Below are 13,228 nucleotides of genomic sequence, written 5' to 3'. Positions count from 1 at the left end.
GTTGTCATGTTCAATGAATTGATCATCTCATTTTCGGAATTATTACCCTCGACTGTACTGATTTTAATTATTAATAAGAATGGGAACCATCATATTCTTTCTAATTGCCCCAACCTTTAGAATTCACAGACGAGTTTTACATCACGGAAAAGTTTTGTTGGACTTATTATTTTATTTGGAGTCAGATAACACATTTTAATATCAAACATATTTAGATATTCAATAAATCATACGTACGAAAAACATCAGCTAAGAATACTACGATAGCTTATCTTAACACAGAACAGAACTGATACTTTATTTAGAATTCTACAATGTATATTATCTTCGTAACCACACACACACACACACACACACACACACACACACACACACATATATATGTATATATATTGATGGGTTGTACAAAGTTCGTACATTGTATTTGTAAGCAAACATATTAACACACACATGGTTTATGTACGGGTAATAATTATATAAACTGAACTATAATATAGTATATGGACATTATCAAATAAGGTGAGCATGAGCAATCAATTGCTTTAATATTGAACATTCAAAGTTTAAACAATCGCCCTAACAAAAAGCTTTCGTACGCATACAGATAATTTATAAGCCATTGTCCGTCACCACAGTGATTTTGAGCTACTATTATAGTGAGATGTATTATGCGCATTAACAACTAATACAATCAACAGTGATTTTGAGCTACAATAAAAAAGACGTCAATCATGCGTATTAGCAACTAGTACAATTAAACATAATTCACAACAGTAATTTTGACTTATTGTAATAGTGACCTGAATCATGCACATTAACGACTAGTAAAATCAAACATAATTCACCACAGTGATTTTGAACTATTATAATAGTGCCACAAATCAAATGCATTAACAAGTCAGTTAAATAACCAACGTCTTTACCTACTACAAGGCATATTTTATCTGATTTACAATGACATTGTAAAGTTGCAAAAAGGATTGAACCCTTACTCCTCTGCACAGTTGAAATATTTTACTGTTTTGCTGCGTTTTATATAGTGTTAAAGGCAAACATTATATACAGCAAATGTGAATTGTAGAAGCTGTGATTTTGTGATTAAGGACTTTTATCCAGTTATCCATATACTCTAGTGGCCAAAGTTGATTCTGCAACTATTCTTGTTCATTTGTCATAGCTGCAGAAGTGATTTTTTTCATATGAGATCTTGTAAGATTGACAGAGTGTGGTCATATGCATGCATAACTGAATCTTTCTCATGATTTGGTGATGGCACTTCACTTATTGTCTGAATGTGTACTTTAGCATTCATTTCTCACTACTTAGTCACTACAGCTATCATCTTGACTGTTTACATTCCAAATTTCATTGAATTGATAATAGGATAAGCTTATCTACTGCTCATGTGTAAACATACATGAATGCACGGTCAATTTACTTTTAGTATCATGTAGACTTACTCTTTAGTCAGAATACTTAAGGTTGAGAAAAACCCTCGTACGCACATTCAATGCTAGATACACATGTTCGCTCGAGGTAAAAACTTTGATTATTTAGTGACCTTTTTCTTTAAGGCTGACTTAAGTGTTTAGACATTTCTTTAAAAAAATATGATTTCGAATTTAAATTTGTTTTTTCCACTTAGTTTATTTCGGATGTTTGTATTGTGTTATATTGATTATTGACAATCAACTGCATGCATTAGTGATTATTTGTTTATTGCCTTACCGATGCCATTCAGTAGTTATTAAGGGTATTTTTTAATTTATATACCAATTCAGTTGATGCTTTTGAATTGATATTTGATATGAGATAATTTGCTTATGATTAATTTGCGGTATTGAGCAGTTAAGTGGTCAGTGTGTGCTAGTAATTGATATTGATTTGAACTTTGAACTTATATGATGATTCAAGTTAATCAAACACTACATATGTTCCTTGAAAAGGATAATTTAGGAATATCAGTCGGTACAGAGTATTGGGAAAATTCGTTAATAAGTAAATGAATATGACTTTGAAGAGGCATTGCATATATTTAAAGCATTTCAAGAACTGAAATTAGAACTAGGTGTGAGTTGCCCAGAAGGTTTAAAGAAGTTTTGACGGAATACACGAAGACAGTGCTCCAGCCCAGCAACAGCAATCAGACCCAGCGCCCGGGAAATCGTTCCACTTTCCGAAAGTGTCATTGTTTCTGGTGAATAAAAGAAAGGATAAGCATCTTGTGATGCGTACAGGTTTGAAATTGATTCCCTAGTCAAAAGAAGACTTTTAACGATAAACAAATACTTTTAGGCATTATAACGAGTGTTGTGGAGACTGCTAATGATACTGTTAGGAGATTAATGAATGGCAATTTAGGGAATATTAAATCAAAGGAGTTTTTATAAGGAAATTGTATTTCTGCTCTTAAGGATTGGATCACGTAAACATATATGCATCCAAGCTTCAGGATTTATTTGCATAAGGAGTGGAACTTAAAGTTGTACAACAGGGAGATGACATTTACTGAAATAATTAATTTTACTATTACTACAAGGATTGAGAATTGATCTTCAACCAGTTGCTCAATTCATGAGTTAAACCATCAAAGATTATGATAGGTTTAAGATTGAGTTTAGGAAACTTAAAGCTGAAATGAAAAGCCTGACCAATCAGACGGAAGTACAAAAATACTTGTCATGCGGCACAGAACTCTCAGTCACATAAAACAGACTTGAGAATATGAGTAAGAAACTATATGACACTTTGGAAAAGAACAAACAGCTCAACAATAAGATTGACAAATTGCAGCAGCAACAACAACAGCAGCGGGACCTCATGCACACAAACAGCAACAATATCAACCCTGCTGTTATGGAAGCGGGAGATATTTAAGACAGTCGGGAAGTTTACACATAGTTAGCGATAGAGGCCGAGGAACTTACAAACCATGGCGCCAAATAAGAACCAACAATTACATCGTTTGTTGTCACAGGTGTGATGGCCATGATCTTAATGTGAAGGAATGCAGAGCAGCATACTCACGGGCGGTTCATATAGAGACTTTAAACGCATAGGTGCCTTGTTTGATTGGCCGGACCAGGGCACAAAGGACATTACGGATGGTTCTATACCAGAAGGTGAAGCGAACATAACACTAAAAAAATGAATTAAATTCAAATCTGAAATTTTAAAATTGAATTTGCAGGTAGAACTTTGCTTCCATACTCAGGATAAATTGAAGTTGAAGTAGATGACATAGAAATCAGAAATCCAATAACGTAAGATGCAAACAGCATCATTTTTGATATCACCCGAAACAAAAGGTTCGAGTTCAAAACCATTCATTAGTGACCATCATTTTGCAAGAAATTCAGGACGACTGAAGACAGAAATTTTGCTGATATTTACAGATAGCTAAGCTTTAATTTCCCTGGTTCTCCTGCTTTAGGACTATAGTGACTAGAGAAAATATTTTTAAAAAAACTAGAAAAGGTTGTGAATCATAAGATGTGCTATACCACACAAGTTGACATTGAATTCAAACACAACATGGACATCATTGGGTAGAATTGACCAGAAGATTGATCACAAGCCTACGGCAGCCATTGTTTGTGGTACTAATAGGTCCAGCCTTCCAGATTGCTTGAGAGTTTCACATAGCGTCATACACTATTCACATGCAGATGCCAATAAAGTTACAATTTTCATTTTGAATCATTCCCATAAATATTTCAACAAAGGCAACCAGTAACAGTCACTGACACTAAAGTTTTAAAAAAGATGGAAGGAGTAGACATAGATCAGTAGAGAAGGAAGATAGCTGAAGAGCTAAAGATATATGAAGATCATTTACTTAATGAAGAACAGAATAACTTACTTTTACACCATCGTGATATTTTTAGCACAAGCGATACGGATGACGGCAGACGGAATTGAATTGATTAATCCTATACCAGGCAACGTCGACGGCGGATACCACCTGCTATAGTAGAGTCAGGTCACATTTTGCTGTCATGTGGCATCATACGGCCATCAATGTTGCCATGGGTTTCATCCGTAGTTTTGATAATAAAGAACAATAAAAAGCGACGTGTGAATTACACGATGCTAAACGAAAAGTTGCCTACGGTTTTCCTAAAATAGAAAAGATGTTTGACTGCTTACACTTCACTACAATGAATAGGAAAAGTGGATACCATCATTTCAAGACTATAAAGAGCTATTGACGAGCCAATCAACACCCGCCTACCCGGAATTTAGTAAGCCCTTTGAAATGCCAGCAGTACTATGTCAACAATGGTATGATAAAGGCAGGGCAATTAGGTAAACTGAGAAGAGTTATACAGAGTATAATTTTTGGCGTTTAAGTGGACTTCAAACATTTTGGATTATTTGACAGAAAATCATTTCATGGTATATACTGACACTGACTCATAAACTCTCTTTATCCAACCTTGCTGCTACAAGCCAAATATGGGCAGCTGCACTGGCAGATTATGTTTTTGAAGTTAGAAACCGAAATGGAGCCAAGAATGGAGACGCATATACACTCAGTCGGTACCCATATGAGAAGATAGTGTTCATGAAACAGGAGTGGAATGCAACTGAAGAGATATTGAAGTTAGATAGAGATGCAGTAAGAGCAAATTGTATGCACTATACATATACACTCTGTCCACTATAAATTTAAACAAAGTAGAAGCTACTGAAATCACCAGTACCCCAATGGCCCAAGAAGAGTAAAGGGGAATCAGAAGGAAGAATATAGTGGACACCGTGATGGAAAAATGGAGATTTGCGATGAAAGATAGATATAACAGAAAATGACTTCACTAAATAAGGTACAAAAATGCAGAAGAATTGGAAACACGTCAAGAGGTGTTCTGTATAGAATAGAAGAGCAAGATGGTAAAAAAAGAGTGAACAATAAGTTGTACCTGAGCGGGGAGATCAGGTAATAGTGAATATTTTGGCTAGGGAAGAATGAAAACACAATCTAAGTGACAAGTTTGAATATGAGGTTAACACGTTGTGAGGACATAACGAAGAAGTACCGGTGTAAAATTAAGAAGGTAACTGTACCGGAAGGGCTAGGACCCTGCAACGGAACCATCATTGAGCCTACGGGTGAGAGATGATAGTGTCATAGAATAGAAGATTGAGAAAACAGAACAGAGATAGCAAAAGGATACATCCAGAGAATGCAGTCCAAATGATGATGTTATGATTTATGTCCCACATGCATATGTTCACGGGGACACCCGTGTGTCGGTGCATAAGACAAATAAATAAATTGAGATGGATGTGTTACACATAGATGATACAGATGATGAGAAAAGAGAAGCTCTTCAGTTTCAGTCTGATCTTGAGAACATGAGTGGATTTATGAGGACATTGGAAAGGTCGAAGTTGAAGTGGACAACAGTGATGTTGCCGAAGCAGAATTAAGAGGTCCTTAGATATATGAGAACATAGATGAAGCTGAACAGACCGTTGTTGAAGGTACTTTCAGCAACGAGACGTTGAATTCAACACTTGAGGACGTTCCGTTAACCACAAAGAAGATGAGATAAAGACAGTTTCCGCATCCGAAGTTCCGAAAGGACAAGAAGAGATCCTGAGAAAAAAGCAGTTACGTGATATATGGAATGGACAGCAGCTCATATGATGCCAGGTTCCATGCGTTGCACACTAAAATAAGCTCAGGAGTATTGGTAAGTAGGTATGTGAGATTGAGTGACGGAAGTCATGAAAATGTTTCGGAATAGATTGCCGTTTTATGATTATTAATTACAATTTCAATCTTGTGTATGCTTAGCAATATTTGTTTATAGACATTCTTTTCAGTTTTTCGGTTATTTTGTGTGAACACTTATTGAAGACGAAGATTGCACGTGACCTGGATTCAAGTGATCTGGATAATTCCATTCCAAGTTTTGAACCATATTCGATAGGTTTGTGAATTTAAAATTTGAGGGAAAAGTAATTGAAGATAAGTCAACTAGTTTTAGAATGTATAATTTGAATTTATTTATACTTTTAGAGTTTTAGTGTATTTTGATAAGAAGTGAAATTGTAATAATTTGAGCAGTATTATTTAAATTAGTTTGACATGTAATTGTTTAGTTATTTCTAAATATCAAGATGGTGATATAACGCTGCATGTTAATATTATGAGTTATATTTATGAACTCACTTGTTTAAGATTTTTGTAACAAGTTGTATTTTAATATTTCGGGTGATGTATTCACTCCATTGATTGTCAACCAACAATACGTTATGTAATATTTCGGCCACTTGAATAGGTATTATGAGGAATATCTCAATGTTAACATAATATCGTGTTTTAATTGTGTACTCGTGTATTGTATGCTTAAGTTTACATTCATTTAGTTTCATAGCTGTGAATTATATTAACGTAAAAAAGATCTCTGAAACCTGAGCCGTTGATTGAGATTTTAAGAACGCTACTACCCTAGGGCGTGGTTATAAGGCTTTGTTACCATAAAGCTAATAATCCACCGTATTACAAATACATTACGTATCAAGTAAAATACAATGTAAACAATTTGTAACGCACTAGTTGTGCATTCACTTCGAATGATATTCAATCCAATCAGCGTTTGTTACTTGCGCAACAATCTAAAGTCAAACAAATTGTTGGTATCCAAATATTGAAGTATTGGCAGTATTTGTGAAACATAAATAAAATAATGACCATCTTCACCATCTTGACCACCTTCAACAATACCCACGCATTTCATTCTTATAGGATCCCCATCACGGAACACTAGAGCCCCAGAATCACCCTTACACGCAAACTCACCGCTAACGGTGAACATATTTGCAAGGTATAGACCGCAATTAAACCTGCACCAGGCAGTTTCTGGTCGAACGAGAAATCCTCGTGTTGCATTTGATGCGCACCCAAATTTCCAAAACGCCTCTTTCTTCGTGAAATCACTTGCACATTGTCCCTCTTCATAACGATAATTTGTATCTGAGAACAAAATATATGTAGTTTTAATACATACCATCAATTATAATTATACGGGTAGCTTCTCATACAAAAACAAAACAAACATAAATAATAATAGTTTTCCAGGAGGAACAATGAAGTATGTCCAATGTCACATTGGTATACACTTGTAAACATTAAAATAATGCGAGCTTTGTATTTTGTCTGTTATTTTTGCCTCACGACCTCACAAGCCTGATTATTTCACTGAGATATGCCAGTGACATTGTAACATAACGATACAACCCGTTGTAAATGGTGTTACCGTGTAGCTTCCAAAGGCCCACTCAACATTCTCTTTGATGACGTAGTCACACCTGGACGTTTTTTGAGACGTTGATCAATTCAATTGTTGTGACCTAGATACTAAACCCCGATGACAAAGTACGAATATTAAGTGAAATGGAAGTGTTACCGGATATTATACATGTATATAGCTTCAAATTTGCTCTGTTTGTTAGGTCGTAGGTAATAAACTCATTTTTATAGGTCACTGGAGTTTCGATGGGGAAGCAAAAACCGTTGTAAAAATTCGTTTTCCCCGTGTTACAGAGATTAACCAGTTTATATAATTAAGTTATAAATATAGTTTACAGGTTCACTGAATGGTATTGTTTAAGAAACAGGGGACAAAATTGTGTTATGCTTGATTATTCATGAAAGAGTAATTGTATACTCTATAATGGCGACAACAAGAGATGTATGTGTGACGAACCAAAGCGGATTGTCTTGTCCGATTTCATATGTTTAAGACAACTATAAGATAATACCGATGGGAACCATGATAACCAATTTTGTCCATAAACTCTTCCTGTATAAGTTTTGTAACAGTGCATCACAGTTGCTCGCTAATCGACAAGCCGTTATAGTGTATCGACGCGTGTCCGCCTGCAGAGCGAGTGTCCTGGGTTCGATTTCAGTCGGATGTACGTTGCAATGTGTATTTATGTTTACATATATATAAAGACCTCACCTTTGTTTTCGTAATCTTTAGGAAACTTCCCATCTCGCGGTTCCCGCGATTTCTCAATCTTAAAAAAGGCTATTTCTATTCCGGATGCAGCATCGTAAATAGCCTCAACAAGAGTGCCTGCTTCATCATCTTGATTGCCTGCTCTTGGCTGATAAATGCTTCTTGAATGACTTCCTGGCCAGTTGTTGTAACCAATAATAAATTTCTTCACCAATATGTCCATTTCTTCTGGGTATAAAAGAGCATGTGCGCATGTAAAACCGCAGAAGCCATATGTCGGGTGCAAGGCGAATCCCCCAAGAGTTCCTCCTAAGGTCGAGTTGCGACTTATTTCGCAACCTAATTGTAACTGTTGCAATCGATCCGTTGCCTTTCCAGCGAAAGGAATGAACTCTCCTTCGATAACGTCCGTTGAAAATCCATTGTACACAGGGCTGAATTTGTCTTCATTAAGGGGAATATATCCTTTTACTCGGACGCAAAACCTAATAACTGGTGTGATGTTTGTAATCTCTGTGCAGCCACGTCTGAGAAAGCCTTTTGATTTTATTGCGGATGTTGTTATAATGCTTAAGTGTTTATGTTCTTCAAACAACTGTCCACAGTGTTCCGAAATTGTATCTTGAAGTTTTTTCTGTTGCTCAAGTGGCAGTGTCATCTTTCTCTCCAGCGTTTCTTCTGAAACGTAATGAAGTTCAGGCCTATTATTTCTCTTTAAAAGTATTTCACATTGATAGCCAAACTGAACATCTATTGCATCTAGATCACTCTCTAGCAGAATCACGAAAATGATAGCACATTCATCTTCTTCTTGAAAGGCTGGATAAATTAAATGGATAGTGGCACCGTTCAGGTTTTCGTCTAAACTTAATCGGATTACAGCACATATGTTTGTGCAGATGTCCGTTATAATTTCAGATTTTCGACCATAGTGTGAGCATAAACTCCTTAGAATGTTTGGTTGAGGGAGAACCCCTTTTGCAATCAGATCCCTCGCACAATCTTCCTCTTTCCACGATTGCAATTCTTCTTCATTTTTGCCGAGAATTGCAACGTCGATATGTTTTGCTGCAAGATGAACGTTTAAATCTGTTTGCAACGTAATGCATACTCTTACCAAATATAAATAGTGTAAGCACAACAAAGAATATATAATTTGAACCCCGCTATAAAACATACACGTAAGTAGTTTTAACTTAAATATCAAAAATGACAATGCAACATTTCAGATAGTTTCAATTTCAAGATATGATCAACATTTGGCGTGCTTTTTGAATCTGCAGATTCATTTGTATATGGTGATATAAAAATAAAGCTATGATCATTTTTGACCAACCTTGTAATCGAAATTCAAGATATTCATCTGGTTGATTCAAGTGAATGGTCACATCAACAGGACCGTTCTGCTTTGGAATTTCGAACGTCAAACGTTTGAAATCAGGTTGAAACGTTAATGTCTCCTTAAAGCAAGCATTTGTTGTTTCTTCTCCAGACCGAAACTCAACAGTGAAATCTTGCGGATTTTTTGCTTTATACACGTTTTGCTCAGAGGGGACTCCATCAATGGTTTTTAAGAGAGTGTAACGTCGAGCCGCTAGAGAGCGCTTTTGTTTTGATACAATCTCCTTCTTGCAGCATTCAACAACAACCTGTCGTTTCTTCGAACCGCATAAGAAGCAGACTTCGTGATCGATTCCGTCGATTTCAACGTCATCACTTTGTAATCCTGATAAGTATTTTTGAAATAATAGTGCATCTTTTTCTTTATACAATGCTTGCATGTACTCTTCTACGAAATTCACATGGTATCTCTGTAAAGAGATTGAAATATATGTATTAAATGGGTTTAAGACTAAATAAAAACACAATAAATTTTAATAGTTACTCAATAAGGGATAACTTACTGGAATATTGAAAAAAATGTACGTATTTGTAAACAATTGGCATGCGAAATATGTTGCCATATTTGCTTGATTGTGTTTACAAAAAGACTGTATGTGTTGTTTTTTTGCATCAAGTATGTCCCTGCCTACCTTTATTAGTACAATAAATACTTTGTTGTTAGCTTTTGGGACAATTGTTAGGTGTTGTGTTGTGTCTACTCCCAACAAATTAATGTTTAAGGGACTTCTATTTTTATTGACCGTTCTAAACGGTAATTTCATCATTTATCAATAAAGCTATTTCGATGCGTATGTGGTATGGTTGTTGTGTCTCCTTTAGTGTCGTTTTGGTTGATATCTGATTATTAAGCCAAAATACACTGTATATATGCTTTTGTTGCATTCATAGTTATACGTTGTGGTGTTAAGTTAAGATATTTGTTAAAATTTCAAAAAACAACGACTGGCTAAGTGACTTGCTGCAGTGGCTTCAAATGCATGTTTGATATACTTAGAATTAAGTGCGGGGACTTCAACGATCTAAATGTACCAAATATAATAATAGGTTTAAGCTAAATTTGAAATAAATGCATATTGTAAATGTCAGTTGAATTAACAATCAGTGTAATGACAAACCTTTGCTTCAGAAATAAGTTTGTCGAATTGGCTCAGTAATGACAAAAAACGAATGTCCTGAAAACAACAACAAAAATCATAATAATATATGTTACTACGGTTTGCAGATAAAATTGCCCATTAAGCAGTTAAACTTAGTCCAATAACAATGCCTTTTTGCATTAAAGAAACTTTTAATTTGCACTGCCTCAACCGCGGCCTAAAACAGTCCATTACAACACTACAAAACGTTTATTTTGTCGCAGCACCCTTCTTGCCAGCGTTTTTCAATCTTCAGTTTAATTGATCGGCAGATGAGAAACCAACGTGAACTGTATCTGTATTTATTATATACCCATCATGAATCCACACGCAATACATAATCGCAATACGCAAAATACGGTTTTCCGTATTCCACTCCAGTGCAATATGGCCGTATTCCACTCTTGTGACGTCACGTCATAACAAATATCATTGCGCGTGGTTAAAATGACGTCATTAACAAAATAGTGTGTCGTAAAAAAGGCATTTATTATGAAAACATGTGGCTTTGAAGTGATCTAACCAGTAATGTATACAATAAAACGGTTATTAACACTGCGTTTTCAGCCGGAATGTCGTATTCGACTCTCGTGGATATTTGTAGATTATGATTTCACTCGGCTTGAGTCTCGTAAAATCGAAATCTGCAAAAGTACACTGGAGTCGAATACAATCTCCCGGATCAAAACGCAGTACTAATAACCCTATTGTATATACATTTTGGTTACCGCCCTTTGAGCAACAGGTGAAAATTATGGAGGAAAATATTTGTTCGATTATTTAAAGTAAATCACTATAGTAAAATAAAAAATGACACTAAAACAGAGAATAGCTAACTAGTGATATATGCCACCTAAAATTCGGCAAAAAGGAAAGGAGAAAAACAAGAGATAAGCGAACTTCCCACTGGAATGCCACGTCGGCAATACAGTCCAAACTGAAAAAAGTGTGTTGGGGGAGGGGGAGTACAAAGAAATTGAAAATAAATAAATAAGGGTTTTGACAAAAGGGATTGCAAAAACATTAACTAGGAATACGAACGTTGACATGAACAGCAGTTCTACGAATACAAATATGAGTTATGCTGCCCAGCCCCCCGCCCAGCCCGTGTACGGCATTCAGACCCCCAAGAACCCCCAGCATATTCATCGGGCTACCTATCTTCGCCCATGTCACAGTACAGTACCCGCCCCCCAGAACCCCTCCCCACAACTCGGTATACCCCCATGGGCCTCCGAACTTTTAGACGTCATAAAAGAACTCAAGTCCGTCCTTCCAAGTTTAAAATAGAACAGACACTTTCTTTAATGAATGCAAAAATGTCAGATTTAGAAGGAAACGTAAAACATATGGACATTAAAGTCACAGAAGTGGAAAAATTCTGCAAATTTATAATCCAAGGCTTTAAAAAAACACTCACAGGAACTGAAAACGGCCAGCGAAACCGTAAATAAAGTTGAAAAACAATATAGTTCCCTTGATTCTACATTGAAAAAGGTAAAGGAAGAAAAAAAAACGCTAAAAAGCAAAATGCTTGACCTAGAAAACTGCTCAATGAGACACAACTTGAGGTTTTTGAGAATTCCCGAGCAAGCAAACCAAGCAAAAAAAATACCCAAAATAGTTTTGGAAATACATTAAAAACAATATAAGACTTAACAAGAAACGCCGCAATGCGACGAAAACAGGTTTCAATGATTGACAGAAGAACTTTAGCCTGTGTCTGTTTTTTTCTCTTTTTTAGTAACAGTGACATTGATCATAGGGACCCCAAACGCAATCACATGTAAGGTATCCATAAACTATACCGTTATACCAAGTTGGGTCAAGATATGTCAACCCTATCTAAAGTTATTTAGTTTCAACCTTTTTTCTATTTTTAGTAAAGTGAGCTTGGCCTTGAATCTAGGGACACCAAAACAATCCCACGAAAGGTATCCATAAACTCTTCCTATCCATAAACTCTTCCTATAGACCAAGTATGGTCAAGATATGTGAACCCTGACTAAGGTTATTCAGTTTCAACCATTCTTCTATTTTTAGGAACAGTGACCGTAATCCTAAGGACCCCAAACACAATCCTATGACAGGTCTCCATAAACTCTTCCTTTGTACCAAATTTGGTCAAGATATGTGGACCCAGACCTTACCCCTATTGACCCCAAACGCAATCACATGAAGCGTATCCATGAACTCCATTATACCTAGTTGGGTCAAGATATGTGGACCGTAACTAAAGTTATTCAGTTTCAAACGTCTTTCTATTTTTAGTAACAGTAACCTTGACCTTCACCATATTGACCCCAAACGCAATCCCATGAAGGGTATCCAAAAACTCTTCCTATAGACCAAGTTTGGTTAAGATATGTCATCCCTTTTTTAAGTTACTAGTATTCAGTTTCAACCGTTTTCCTATTTTTGTAACAGTGACCTTGACCATTACCCATTATCGTGAAACCACGCTTATAAACATAATTGCAAAAATATACTCAACTCTATTTTCTAATAGATTATCCAAATGGGCAAAGGAAACACACACGTTTATCGAAAATTAATTTGGATTTCAAAAAGACAAGTCAACAATCGACTGTATTTTTATTCTACATGCATTACACAAACGCTTGAAAAAAGAAGAAATTATAATTATGTGGCCTTTCTGGACTGGGAGAAAATATTTGACAAAATTGATAGAACCTTCTTATTGCAAAAACT

The 13,228-nt window shown here is 35.8% G+C and overlaps 1 protein-coding gene across 6 annotated transcripts in view; it reads right to left on the bottom strand.

Moving 5' to 3' along the window:
* Positions 1-152: 152 nt before the first annotated feature.
* LOC128222237 (uncharacterized) overlaps positions 153-13,228 on the bottom strand; it is a 66,670-nt gene continuing 53,594 nt past the window's right edge. For 5 of the 6 annotated variants that reach the window (XM_052931183.1, XM_052931184.1, XM_052931185.1 and 2 more), the window contains 4 exons: positions 10,496-10,552; positions 9,313-9,787; positions 7,977-9,044; positions 153-6,985 (listed from right to left, as the gene is read on the bottom strand). In XM_052931183.1, coding sequence (XP_052787143.1) covers positions 6,612-6,985; positions 7,977-9,044; positions 9,313-9,787; positions 10,496-10,552 — 1,974 coding nt within the window. In that variant the 3' untranslated portion in view covers positions 153-6,611. The remainder of the gene's footprint in view (positions 6,986-7,976; positions 9,045-9,312; positions 9,788-10,495; positions 10,553-13,228) is intronic. The other variant, XR_008259104.1, reaches the window with a different exon arrangement.

The sequence above is a fragment of the Mya arenaria genome, chromosome 16, assembly GCF_026914265.1.
Source record: "Mya arenaria isolate MELC-2E11 chromosome 16, ASM2691426v1".
NCBI lineage: Eukaryota > Metazoa > Mollusca > Bivalvia > Myida > Myidae > Mya > Mya arenaria.
The sequence above is the reverse complement of the archived record's forward strand: the minus strand, read 5'-3'. Positions and strand labels throughout refer to the sequence as shown.